Source organism: Cuculus canorus, chromosome 4 (genome assembly GCF_017976375.1).
Source record: "Cuculus canorus isolate bCucCan1 chromosome 4, bCucCan1.pri, whole genome shotgun sequence".
Classification (NCBI taxonomy): Eukaryota; Metazoa; Chordata; class Aves; order Cuculiformes; family Cuculidae; genus Cuculus; species Cuculus canorus.
The window spans coordinates 78,240,331-78,253,524 of NC_071404.1; the positions used below are offsets into that span (position 1 = coordinate 78,240,331).

At 52.2% G+C, this 13,194-nt stretch overlaps 1 protein-coding gene across 2 annotated transcripts in view; it reads left to right on the forward strand.

Annotated features, from left to right (window-relative positions):
* Positions 1-4,787: 4,787 nt before the first annotated feature.
* Positions 4,788-13,194, forward strand: part of MOB1B (MOB kinase activator 1B) — a 38,693-nt gene continuing 30,286 nt past the window's right edge. The window contains exon 1 of one of the 2 annotated variants that reach the window (XM_054065147.1): positions 4,788-4,892. In XM_054065147.1, coding sequence (XP_053921122.1) covers positions 4,879-4,892 — 14 coding nt within the window. In that variant the 5' untranslated portion in view covers positions 4,788-4,878. Of the gene's footprint in view, positions 4,897-13,194 lie in introns of both variants that reach the window. The other variant, XM_054065148.1, reaches the window with a different exon arrangement.

A 13,194-nucleotide genomic window follows, 5' to 3' on the forward strand; every position in this document is an offset into this window, starting at 1 on the left:
TATGTGCATTCCACTCTTGTAAACCAAGCAGAGTGTAAGGAAGAGTCATTTTAAGAGATGCAAACTTTCCACCCATTTTTCCTTCTATGTTTTTGTACAATAAAAAAAATATCCCACTGCCATTTATCTGGAAGCTCACAGATGTGTAGGAATTACCTTTAGAGGGCACCATCATCTTGGCATGGAAGTTTTCCAGGTGTTTCCGAGGCTCCTTAGCTAAGATGAGGGATCAAAGGTGAGGCATCTATAATGAGATAAGAAAACCCCAACATTCTAGGTCAGGAGAACTTGCTTTTATTCACTCAACAGAACAGGAAATTTGATACCATAAGAAAAAAACCAAAAGCATGTGGGAGATGCCCCTCCCTACTGTTGTTGACCAGGAAGTTAAATTTAACCACCTTGGAAGATGCCTTTTCAAAACCTAACGTTAAACAGGTTATTGTTAAGAATGATTACGCCAGCTCTTCCTGAGTTTGATCAGTGGGAAAAGGAAAATCTTTGGAGCTGATATTTAAACAAATTACTGTCTTGTATTGGCAAATGTTACTTATTGTGCGGTGTAACCTGTCACCAAAACCCACAGACCTTATCTTCTGTTGTGATTTTTTTCCAAAATCATTCCTTTAGCTACAAGTTACTGTTGCAGTGGAGCTTCCACCTTTTCTGTGAAAGATGAGCCTGTTGTACCGTTGTTCCTTTGCAACGACTTCAGCATCCAGCAGAGGTGCAGAGCCGGAGCAAGCCGCTGGCACTGGCCAGCAGAAAGGAGAGTGGATTTTCTATGGAGACATTGAAGCAAATCCTACACAAATAATATATTTCTGAGGTGTTGTTACTAAAGTCTATGTTGGAGTGGGTCCAGAGCAGGGCTACAAGGATGATCCAAGGGCTGGAGCACCTCCCATAAAAGAACAGGCTGAGAGAATTGGGGTTGTTCAGCCTGGAGAGGAGAAGGCTCTGAGGAGACCTTATAGTGACCTTCCAGTACCTGAAGGGGCTACAAGAAACCTGTGGAGGGGCTGTTCACAAAGGCCTGTGGTGACAGGATGAGGGGCAATGGGTACATACTGGAGAGGGGCACATTTAGATATGAGTAAGAATTTCTTCACCATGAGGGTGGTGAGGCCCTGGCCCAGGTTGCCCAGAGAAGTTGTGGCTGCCCCATCCCTGGAGGTTTTCCAGGCCAGGTTGGATGGGGCTTGGGCAGCCTGAGCCAGTGGGAGGTGTCCCTGCCCATGGCAGGCGGGAGTTGGCATTAGATGATCTTTGAGGTCCCTTCCAACCCAAACTATTCTGTGATTCCATGATTCTGTGACATCGTAGCGGGAATATCAGGTATCGGAGCACCACAACAGCCCTGCAGGTGACTTCCAAATATATTTTTCTCCTTACAGTCCAGCAGTAACAAGGCTGCTGGGTTGTCCTATGCCAGTTCTAGAGCTACTGCGACTTTCGGGACCGTTGGATAATAATCTCAGGGTTCCTGTGATTTCTTCATGCATTGCATTTTTTGTAGAGCATGGTTACTGGTACATACCAGAGATTTGATCTGATATTTATGCTTAAATGCTTCGGTACATTCATATCATTAGTCATCCAGGTATTGCTTGTTTGCAAATGAAATCCCTTAATGCACAAGCAAGTATCCAATTAAAAAACTGATGGATGCTATCGGTTTAATCTGGAATGCAGGAAGACTGTTTACAGAGCTCAGTACTTACATACTATTTTATTTACGTTGCAAAGCAAAATCTTGTTTCTTTTTTCTTCTCTTCCCAATAGCATTAACTTTTGTGATCTTAATTTTTGGCCTTTTCTTTTAGCAGGAATGTTGTGTGTTTACTGAGCTGTGCCGCAAAAGGTGGAAAGTTCGGCTCAACACCGAAGCACTCTGCCAGCTGGAGGGCCCTTTCAGAGTGATTCGTTAAGCTCCACGGCATAATGGATAAACCAAAATGACAGACGTGAGGCCGCGGCCGCATTCTCTGTGCCTTTCCTGGAGCAACGGAGCGGTTCAGCTCTTACGTAAGACTGCGGAGTGCTGCCAGTGCCTTGAATCGGCAGCCTCTGAAGCAAGACCTTCATGTCACCCTCAGCCATCCCAAAGAGACCGGTATTGATGCGAGACATCAAGCGCACACGTTACATAAGCGTTGCTCCCAACCAGCTGCCCCGGCCGAGTGTTTCCTACTGCCTGCTGATGCCTAATTTTAACTTGTCACTAAAGTAAAACACTAGTGGGTAGAAGGAAGCGTACGGGCGGGAACAGAGAGCGGAGGTTATTCGCGTCCCAACATGAACGTGCTAGAAAGATCAGCAATATTGAGTCTGATTTACGTGGCCAGCTCAGCTTGACAGCGTCTGCTATAAAATGCCCGAGACCTATTCCACACCCGCTTCTACTAATACAGCCAAAAGGAAAACTGCAAGCATCGTTAAGTGCTTTTTAATTACGCCTCCACTGCCCAGTAAAATGCTGACTTGAAAAGTATCCTAAAAAAAAAGCCGTGTAATTTTAATTTACTCTGAAATAAGGAGGAATTTCTTCACCGGGAGGGTGGGGAGGCCCTGGCCCAGGTTTCCCAGGGAAGCTGTGGCTGCTCTATCCCTGGAGGGGTTCCAGGCCAGGTTCGATGGGGCTTGGAGCCCCTAATGCAGTGGGAAGTGTCTCTGCCCATGGCAGGGGGTGGAACTAGATGGGCTTCGAGGTTCCTTCCAACCCAAAGTATTCTATGATTCTATGATCCTCACTTCAGCATTTCTGCCCTCTTTGCTCAAAAATGTGTCAATAATCACAGATGTTGGATTTGTGAGCAATTTTTGACTTGTCTGGCTGGGGCCCGCAGTCAGCTCGGAAAGGAGACACCTCAGAAGTGAAGATGTGGGCAGCTGCAAACCTCTGAGGTCAGAAAATCCCATTTTTCCTTACAAACCCTTGGAAGTCCTTCACCCACCTCTGCCCTGAATCACCTCACTCTGTGTGAGCGTGGTTAAAAACTCCCGTTGGCAGAAATTTTAAGTACACCAGAGTCAGAGTGTCATAACAGCTTAAGCTTTTAAAAGAAGCGCCATCATATCTTTGCTGGCAAGTTTTTTCACACAGTGTGCACTTCCCAGGCAAAAGGGCCTCCCCACTCTCACGGTGAAGAAATTCCTCCTTATGTCCAGTCTTAATCCGCCCCTCTCCAGTTTATACCCATTGCCCCTCGTCCCATCGCTATAAGCCTTTATAAACAGTTCCCCCTCCCCAAATCAGAACAGATCACAGTGGTTATCTGTGCGTTGGGCACCTGAAGCACCTGGAGGACAGATGGCCTAAGGAAGGGTGGCACAAATAACGGAATTGTAATGCGTTGGATTCCCTGGAGTGCCATGCTAAAGCGAAGCCAGCTGCTGTGTTCCTGTAACCCACAGGAGGCATTTTGGGGAAGAAGAGGGATGAATACTGGTGAGCTGCACTATTGCTTGGGCCCTTTCCGTGGTTCCCCGGTGACATTTGGGAAGGATTTCTGGATGGAGCCTTGGGCAGCCTCATCTAGCGGAAGGTGTCCCTGTCCATGGCAAGGGGGTTGGAACTGGATGATCTTTAAGGTCCCTTCCAATCCATTTTATCATTCTACGATTTCCCTGCCAGGCCCACGCTAAGGCTGTCGGAGGCATTTCTGGGATGTTGGGATGCCACAGCCTGGAGTGATGGGAAGATTCCCCCCAGTGCAGTGGCAGAGTTCTGTACCCAGGGCTGAGGGAAATGCTTTCAGGGAGCCCCGCGCTGTCCCCAGGATGGGGTCTGGGGGGCAGAAGGGGGATCTAGAGGGACGGGGGGGGCCTGATTCCGAGGGGAGAGCTCTGAGGGAGCAGGGGGTATTAAAGGGAGTAAGAGAGGGGGAGCTGGAGCCGAAGGGGGTTGCCTGATTGTGAAGGGAGAGATCTGGTGAATTGGGGGTACTGAAGGTGGCACAAGGGGGTCTGGAGGAGGGGGTGATGTTTCTGAGGGATCAGGGATGCCGAAGGGGACACTCTGGAGGGATCTGGAGGGAGGTGGATCAGAGGGTGCTGAAGGGGACACAGGAGAGTCTCAAGGGGATAAAAGGGGTGCTGGAGGGGACTCGGGGGGGGGGGGGTCTGGAGGAGGGGGAGCCGTTTCTGATGGATCAGGGGGTGCTGGAGGGAACTCAGGGAGGGTCTGGAGGAGGGGGAGCCGTTTCTGATGGATCGGGGGGTGCTGGAGGGGACACAGGAGGGTCTGAAGGGGATAAAAGGGGTGCTGGAGGGGACTCAGGGGGGGTCTGGAGGAGCGGGTACCGTTTCTGATGGATCAGCAGGTGCTGAAGGGCACACGGGGGGGGGCGTCTGGAGGAGGAATATGCCTGTTCCTGAGGGACCCAGGGGTTCTGATGGGGACCCAGGGGGGTCTGGAGAAGCGGGTGCCCGTTTCTGATGGGTATGGGGGTGCTGAGCGGGACACACAGGGCGTCTGGAGGGGGACCCAAGGGGGTCTAATGGGGGCCCAGGGGGTTCTGATGGGGGCCCAGGGGGGCCTGGGGGGGACCCAGGGGGTTCTGATAGGGGCCCAGGGGGGCCTGGGGGGGACCCAGGGGGTTCTGATGGGGGCACAGGGGGGCCTGGGGGGGACCCAGGGGGTTCTGATAGGGGCCCAGGGGGGCCTGGGGGGGACCCAGGGGGTTCTGATGGGGGCACAGGGGGGCCCCAGGCCCCCAGGCGGCCCTGTAGGGTATCCCCCGAGCGTGCCGGCCCCGCGGGGCGGTGCGGGCTGTGCCCGTGTCCCCGCCCCGCCGCCCTCCCCTCCCCTCCCGCTGCCGCTGGGAGCCGCGCCGCGCCCAGGCAGCCGCTCCGCTCCGCTCCGCCGCCATCGCCATGAGCTTCTTGTTGTGAGTGAGCGCCTCCTCCGCGGGCAGCGCTGCTCTCCTCTTTGTGCACCGGGGTGGGGGGGGCAGCTCCGTTAGGGGTCCCGAATGGCTTTGGGGGGGGGGCAGCTCTGTTGTCGGGGTCCCGAATGGCTTTGGGGGGGGGGGGCAGCTCTGTTATCGGGGTCCCGAATGGCTTTGGAGAGGGGGCAGCTCTGTTATCGGGGTCCCGAATGGCTTGGGGGGGGGGTCAGCTCTGTTATCGGGGTCCCGAATGGCTTTGGAGGGGGGGGCAGCTCTGTTATGGGGGTCCCGAATGGCTTTGGGGGGGGGGGGGAGGGGGGGGCAGCTCTGTTTCTGCCATCCCAAACGGCCGTGGGGGGTGGGGGGCACTGTTAACAGAGTCCCTCATGGGGTGGAGGGGGGCAGTTCTGTTAACAAGCTCCTGAATAGCTGTGGGGGAGGTGTCAGCGCTATTAACGGGGTCCCGAATGGGGATGGGGGGGGCAGTTCTCTTTCTGCCATCCCAAACGGCCGGGGGGGGGGTGCAGCTCTGCTAACAAGGTCCCGAATGGCTGGGGGGGGCAGCTCTATCAACGGGGTCTGGAGGGGCTGGGGGGGGGCAGCTCTATTAACGGGGTCTGGAGGGGCGGAGGGGGGAGCAGCTCTATTAACGGGGTCTGGAGGGGCTGGGGGGGGGGCAGCTCTATTAACGGGGTCTGGAGGGGCTGAGGGGGGAGCAGCTCTATTAACGGGGTCTGGAGTGGCTGGGGGGGAGCAACTCTATTAACGGGGTCTGGAGTGGCTGAGGGGGGAGCAGCTCTATTAACGGGGTCTGGAGTGGCTGAGGGGGGAGCAGCTCTATTAACGGGGTCTGGAGGGGCTGAGGGGGGGGCAGCTCTATTAACGGGGTCCCAAATGGTCGGAGTGGGGTGGGGGGGGCAGTTCCCTTAAAGGGGTCTAGAAGGGGGCAGGGGGGGATGTCAGCTCCATTTCTGGGGTGGGGAATGGTTTGAGGCAGGGGCGCAGCTCTGTTATTGGGGTCCAGAATGGCTGGGAGGGGTGGGTGGTAGCTCTGTTAACGGGGTCCCAAATGGTTGGGGGGGGGCAGCCCTGTTAACGGGGTCCTGAATGGGGATGGGGGATGCAGGCAGCTCTGTTTCTGCCATCTGAACCGGCTGGGGGGGGGGGGGGGCGCAGGTCTATTAACAGGGTCCTAAATGGTAGTGTGGAGGGGTAGCTCTGTTAAGGGGGTCCTGAATGGCAGGGTGGGGGGCAGCTCCATTACTGGGGTCCAAAAGAGCTGTCATGGGGCAGGGGGAGCTCCGTTACAACCGTTCCAAAGGTTGGGACCCCCACCCCTCTGTTCCTGGGGTCCAGAATGGCTAGGCGGGGGCAGCTCCGTTATCAGGATCCTGAGTGGGGGGACAGCTCTGTTATCAGGGTCCTGAGTGGGGGGCAGCTCCGTTATCAGGATCCTGAGTGGGGGGACAGCTCTGTTATCAGGGTCCTGAGTGGGGGGCAGCTCCGTTATCAGGGTCCCGAGTGGGGGGGCAGCTCTGTTATCAGGGTCCTGAGTAGGGGGCAGCTCCATTATCAGGGTCCTGAGTGGGGGCAGCTCCGTTATCAGGGTCCTGAGTGGGGGGCAGCTCCGTTATCAGGGTCCTGAGTGGGGGGGCAGCTCCGTTACCAGGGTCCTGAGTGGGGGGGCAGCTCCGTTATCAGGGTCCTGAGTGGGGGGCAGCTCCGTTACCAGGGTCCCGAGTGGGGGGCAGCTCCATTATCAGGGTCCTGAGTGGGGGGCAGCTCTCTTAACAGGGTCCTGAGTGGGGGGCAGCTCCTTTACCAGGGTCCTGAGTGGGGGGCAGCTCCGTTATCAGGGTTCTGAGTCGGGGGCAGCTCCATTATCAGGGTCCTGAGTCGGGGGCAGCTCTGTTAGTGGGGTTCGGAAGGGCCGGCCTGGGAATTCCGCAAACAGCCGGCGCTTTAATTAGAGTCCGGGGGAGCTCCCTGGCAGGTGCTGTGGTGCGAACCCCAATAAAAGGTGCTTTTGGGAGAAAAACACCCCTGTGCTGCAGTCTCCCTTTTAATGGTGTGGTTTTTACTCGTAGCGAGGATGGTACGGGCAGAAGTTGCTGCGCAGAGCGTTGTCTGCAGAGGATAAGTTAAAACCGGGTGGCATTGAGGCACGTTTGGGGAGCAGCGATGTCTCCAAGTTATTTGCAGGTTTGGGGGTTGTGCTGACGAGTGAGGGTGATGTGGTACAGGCAGAGCCGTGAGGGGTGGTTGGGGGTGAGCTGGTACCCCTGGAAAGAGTCAGGTATGAGGGAGGGTGATCTGGTGCCGACGGAGCGAGTCATGGATGAGAGAAGGGTGTTCTGGTACCAGCAGAGGTGGTGAGGGATCACTGGCAGCGTGCGCCTCGCTAAGGAGAGGTAATTGTTTACTGCGGCATAAAAAAGCTCCCTTAGGAATTGCCGGCGATCTCGGTGTGCGCAAAACCTTACGTTTTGCAATTTTGCTTCGTAGACAGCAACTTATTGAACTTTGGTCCCTCCCCTTGGGAACAAAGCCGAGGTGCTTCTGACAATTAACATAAACCGGTTCAGTGACCTATTAATTAATGTGGAGATGCACTCTAGGGAAAGGAGGGAAATCCAGGCGGCTGAAAAAAGTGCTTGGGCAAGGCTGAGCCCCGCTGAGGCCTTCGCCTTGCTAAATGCTCTTGCACGTTCAGAGTTGCATGGAAGCAGTGAGCAGGACCGTTGCCACAGTATCTGGCAGCTGTTAAAGGCTTGTATTGATCACCAGCAGATGCGTGTGGCCTGCTTTTAGGGGAGATGCTTTATCTTGGAAGCGGTAGCGTGCTGGTAAGTTGTGTTCTCATGGAGACGACACTGACGCCGGCTTCCTTCTCCCATCTCTCCACTGCGTTTCTCTCTTATCTCTGCTGTTCCAGAGCCGCTGCGCTCGGGCTGCCTTACGTCAGCAGAGGTTGTGGATAACCCCGATCCGCTGTGGGGCGGGAGAAGCTGCAAATGGGCATTAGGTACAGCTGACCATCCATGGATTCAGGCATGGTGATCCTAATGAGAAGCCCAGCTGTCCTCTCCTTTGTAGTTCTCAGCTGCTGCAGTGGGGAAGGGGGACAGGATTGTGTGAGCGGGGATGTCCCGGGAGGCTCCTTTGCAAACTGCAGACCCTCCCTCTCTGTGGCGTTTGGCAAACTGGTAACGGAAAAGCATGAAACCCTCCACTTTCTGTCACGGACAGTAATGAGATGCTGGCTTCTTTTCCCAGACCCTTCGGAAGCTTAGGAAAGCCAGCCTTTCCCTATTGTTTGAAGTGGTCCTGCTGGATGAAATATGGTCGTGGTAGCTGAAGTTCTTGCACGGCAAAGCCAGAATGTTGGCCAGGCTGTCTTGATGTGTTGTAGATGACACCTAACTGGCTCGTCTGCAGTCTAGAAGTGATTGAAAGGAAATAATTTTGAAATAAGCCAGATAGGCCTCAGAGAGGGCAGGGAAACTTTCTGTGATACTGGCAAGGGGTTGTGGTTTGGGAAAAACTATCCAGAAAGTTATCATCATGTTTCGTCAGACTTGAATTTCATGTGGACTCGACAGATTTATATCCAGTTTGGGGTTGGATATCTTTGCGCTTGTACAGCTTTACTAGTACAAACTTATATTTTGAGCTGCGAATCCCCTCTCTTTTCACAGGATGTTTTACATAGTTTTGTACTTTTTCACCCCCTTTTTCACCGAGAGTGCTGTTTGCTGTGTGTCAGCGATGCTGTTGTCTGTGTGACCTGACTCACCGGTTCGGACTCGTGGCAGGTGAAAATTCTCCGTGTACACTTAGACATCCACGCTTTCTGGGTTGATCACTGGTAACTGGGCTGCAGTGTGTCAGTTGGACGCTGGTGCGGTGCCCAAAGCCGTGTCCTGCTCGCGTGTGATGCCCAAAGCCGCGTCCTGCACACGTACGGTGCCCAGAGCCACGTTCTGCTCGCAGGCGTGCTCGCTGTCGGATAACGGGGCGATTGTGCGTGGGTAACACAGGGTGCTTGGGGCCCCCCTCGCGGACCCGTGTCCGCTGACAAATCTGTCGCCATTCTTTGCCGTTGCCAGGGCCGGGGCCGTGGAAAGCTACGTGGGGGAATCAAGGGAAAGCATTGTCTTCTCGCGTTATGGCTAACTTTATAAAAAGACTGTCTTGTGAGGCGAGCACTGAATTAATACAACGTGGTTTTGACAGCAGTTGTTTTCAGTGCTGCTGTTTTCTCTTTCCGATCTGTTTCTTCCTTTCTGAAAATACTTTCTAAACCTCTCTGCTGTTGAATACTTTTTCCTGAATCTTAAAAAGTAAAAAAATGGGGATTGGGCTAGAAAATATCTTCGGTTCCACAAAAAAACCCCAGCCTGGTAAGTTCTTTCTCACAGGAAATTACAGCCTGGTTGCAGGTACTTGAGCTTACATCTCCAAGGGAAAAAAATTAAAGATAGTTCTGGTAGGCGTGCCATATGGTAAGGTCCCTGTGTTATCCTACGCTGCTAAAACTTACATAAAAGAGAAGCTGGATGAAAACCATTTATGTTTAAAAGGAAAAGACTCAGTTTTATTGTTTAAGTTGTGAAATTGTCCTTTCTTTTTTTTTTTAAAAAAAAGAAGCCATCTATGAATTAGTGAATCCTTCGCAGAATTCCCAGTGCGTTTCTTTTAAAATGAGATCCATGTTAACAGTCACAGGTGATAGGGCTTTGAAGACCAGGAGCTGGTGGAGACAGCACATCAAGGTGCTGTTGTTTGGGGCGCACGTGTTTCTCAGTCGCAGCAAAGTTAACTTGTAAGCCAGACAGGGGGAAAGATGTGCTCTCCCTTCTCTGCCTCTCTCCTTCCCTTTCTGTCCTTCTCGGGAGCGCGGCAGCTTCTGCTGATGGTGCACCTGGGTTAATTTATTTCTATTAATTTAATTACAATTATCATTTGCGTGTATCTGTGCAGAAGGTGCAGTGGGACGTTACTCTCTCCTCTTACATCTCTTGTAGAGTAATATAAAATCAGAGCTGGTGTGTTTGTTCCCAGACTGACAAGCGTTGTGGCCTTCCTGACGCACCAGTCCACTCCTGCTCTTGGAGAACGTCACGGCTGTTTGTTTCCCTTCCCTCAGCTCTCCTAGATGCTGAGCTGCTGCCCTGTACAAAATGGAAGGCCTTTCTTAAGTGGGGTGCGTTTTCCAGCTCACTCCAGCACTGCCGAATGCTCCTTCCATAGTTGAAGGTTGGAGGTATGGTATTTATCTCCCCGATACCTGGACTCCCACAGAAGGCTGTAGTTGAAACTGTAGTTTTCACCACTGAGAATCAACGTGGAGGCATTTACGAACTGCTAGAAAAGGGAAGTAGATGATTCTTGAACATTCAGGTGTGTTTCTCCCTCTATTTTAGTGTACCGTTCTTTTCCAGTTTCAGCCTGATGACTTTAACGCTGCTGTAGGGGCTGTGTTCCTAGAGCAGAGACCAGGGTGGAGGCACCCTGGTGTTCCTTAGAGGGAGCATTTGTATGGAATCAGCTTTGACAAAGAACTTAGCAGGAAGTAAAACTGAGGGGTTTTATCTCTTTTTTTGTTTGTTTCTAGCTGCCTGTAGCCTTCACTGGTAGTGTTGGGTTACTTGTTAGCCTTGGTGATCTGTAGGGTCTTTTCCAACCTAAGTGATTCATCAAATTATTGGCTGCAGAAACATATGCATTACCTGAATTTTGTGCTTAACGTTGTTGAAGCGCTTCACTTCACTTGCAGTGTTCACTCTGCGTTTAATTCCCATTTTGAAATGCCTGCTGTCCAAAGATTTGCCCCTCAGCCGGCAGCTGGTCTCGCTTTCAAGGAATGGAGCATGCAGGTATGGAAAGCTTCCAGAAACCACAGCAATGGGAGACTCGCACAGAGGCATCCGTGGTGCCCCTTATGCTCCCTGTCATACAATTCATAGCACAATTCTGAAGCTCTCTTGGAAAAAAGCCTTTTCAAGTCCTTGCCGTGCTGCTGCTACCCTCGTTTATCACCCCCGAAGACCCCAGGCAGTTTGGTGGAGTGCAGTTTGCTGTAGGATCAAACTCACCGAGGCACTTCTCATCCTTCTAACGAGAAACTAAACCAGCGGAAAACGTATCAATTCCTTTTTCGTGGGATTAGGTTTCGCTCATTTACGTACTTGGTGTCCTTGCGTAGTGATGTGAGGGATGGTGGTGGAATAATGGAAGCAGCAGGAGTGTCTGGACATGGCAGAAGACAAGGAGGAGGCTTCTTTTCTGTGCGAGCTGGCAATGGAGCAAGCTCAGCTGTGTAGGCAGCCAAGTCCTTCCAATTGCGTTTGGCCTTGTGGCTGCGTTACTGCCCGTTGGACTGAGTTCCTGCCATTCCCATGCTGGTGACTTTGTTCCTTCTGGACGAGTTGATGAAGTCTCTGCTTGTCGTGGTAAAGGGGCGTACGCTTTCAAAAAGTAGCTGATGAGAATTGGGTACGGTGAAATGGAGGTGTGTTCTCAGGGGCAATGCACGGGTGCTGCTGCCCCGTCAGTGGGGTGGGAGGTGGAGGCTGTGAAGCGGAGTTCACGCTGCTGCCTGCCTTGTGTTTCAGAAAGAAAGTGTCTGCCGTGGAAGAGCAGTGCTGTTCCAACCAGTTTGGGCTGTATGATGTCTGAGCTTTGAATTGTGCTTGAGAAAAATCGTTTGGCGCTAATATTCTGTTTTGGGGAACGTGGAATTGATGAAATGAGCAATGGGCACTTTCAAATGTTCTTAGCTGTGTCCTTCTCAGTAGAGAAGCATTAGTTTGGGGTAAAAAAAACACAGAAGAAAGGCATTGTTCAGTGTGAAGGTTGTGTTTACTACATCTCAGCGATGTCCAGTCTTAATAGCTTCCTAATTGTCGGCTTTTATGCCACAGTTGTTTTCCTTTGTTTGTCCTTCTCTCTGTGTTTGCAGTGGAAGGGATCCTATGCAGTGAACTGTTTACATTTGTCAGAGAGCAGCCACGGGACAGGGGTCGTATGGGACAGAGATTGTGTCTGGGGAGGACTTTGGGGGGCAGAGATCGCGTCCAGGGCGAGAGTTGGTGGGACAGAGATTGTGTCTGGGGAGGACTTTGGGGGACAGAGATCGCGTCCAGGGCGAGAGTTGGTGGGACAGAGATTGTGTTCACGGACGGACTTGTATGCCTGTAAAGCAGCTTCGTTTATAACCTTGGAAAGGTGTCAAAAGCATATAATAATTTTCTGTTGTGTCCTTGGGGTTAGGACCTCTCGTGGTGACAGCCCCGGTAGGGACAGCCTGGGGACCACAGTGCTGCCCGGCGCTGTACGTATCCTCCAAGGTACATAGCCTTTTTTGTCTTGTTTGAAAGAGGATAAAATATTGGAAGCATTTCTCCCTTGAGGGGCGGCTGAAGAGATGGAGAGTGGTAACACATCCTCATGCCTGGCGCTGGCAGGATGAAACTGCTTGGTTTGCTTACAGACATTAATAGCTGCATTTCATTACGCCCCTTAAAGTCTTCCATGGCAAGCAATAAGGAAGATGCTGCTGCCAGAGCTATCAATAAGCTTTTGACCCACAAATCAACCGAAACCGCAGGGGATGCTTCGCGATGCTTTTAGCATTTGTAAACTCAGCCGCTTCTCTTTGGAACGGAGTTACAATGCACTTGCTCTTTGGTCTTTGTCTTTTTTTTTTTTAACTGCACAGAGGGGAACATTGTGAGTTATATATTCAACAATTCCATTTTCAGCTGTAACTGAATGCAGCTCCGTTGCTTTTCACAGGCATGAAATGATTTCTAGCCCATAGATTTCATGAGGTGGGCTGACCAGGATCCAGCGCTTTGCTTTGTCACCTTTGCGTGTGTCGCTTTTTAACCATGGCATTTCCTTCCTCTTCCCCTTGCTGGGCAATGTTGGCTGTCAGTACTGTCCCCTCGCCTGCTGCGTGGATGTCACTGAGGAGAGGCTGGGATGGACATGTTGGTACTGGTGTGAGGGACCATGCTGGGCTGTGGGGAGGTCAACAGAGGGGAAAAGCTGGAAGAGTCCTTTTTGGAGTCTCTGTGTGACAACTAAGTTTGAAATGACTTCTCATTCCTCGTTTAGCTTGGTAGGCGTTTGCCCTCCGGGAGCTGGGTTTGTGCGGTGTAGTGAGCGTGCTGTGCATCTCCAATGTGCTCTGTTTCGTTTCAGTCTCGGCTTCCCGTCTCGAATACGGAGCCTGAGTCAGCAGATAGAAAATACACACGTATGAAATGGGAATTTTGTGTTAATAAAGACAGTC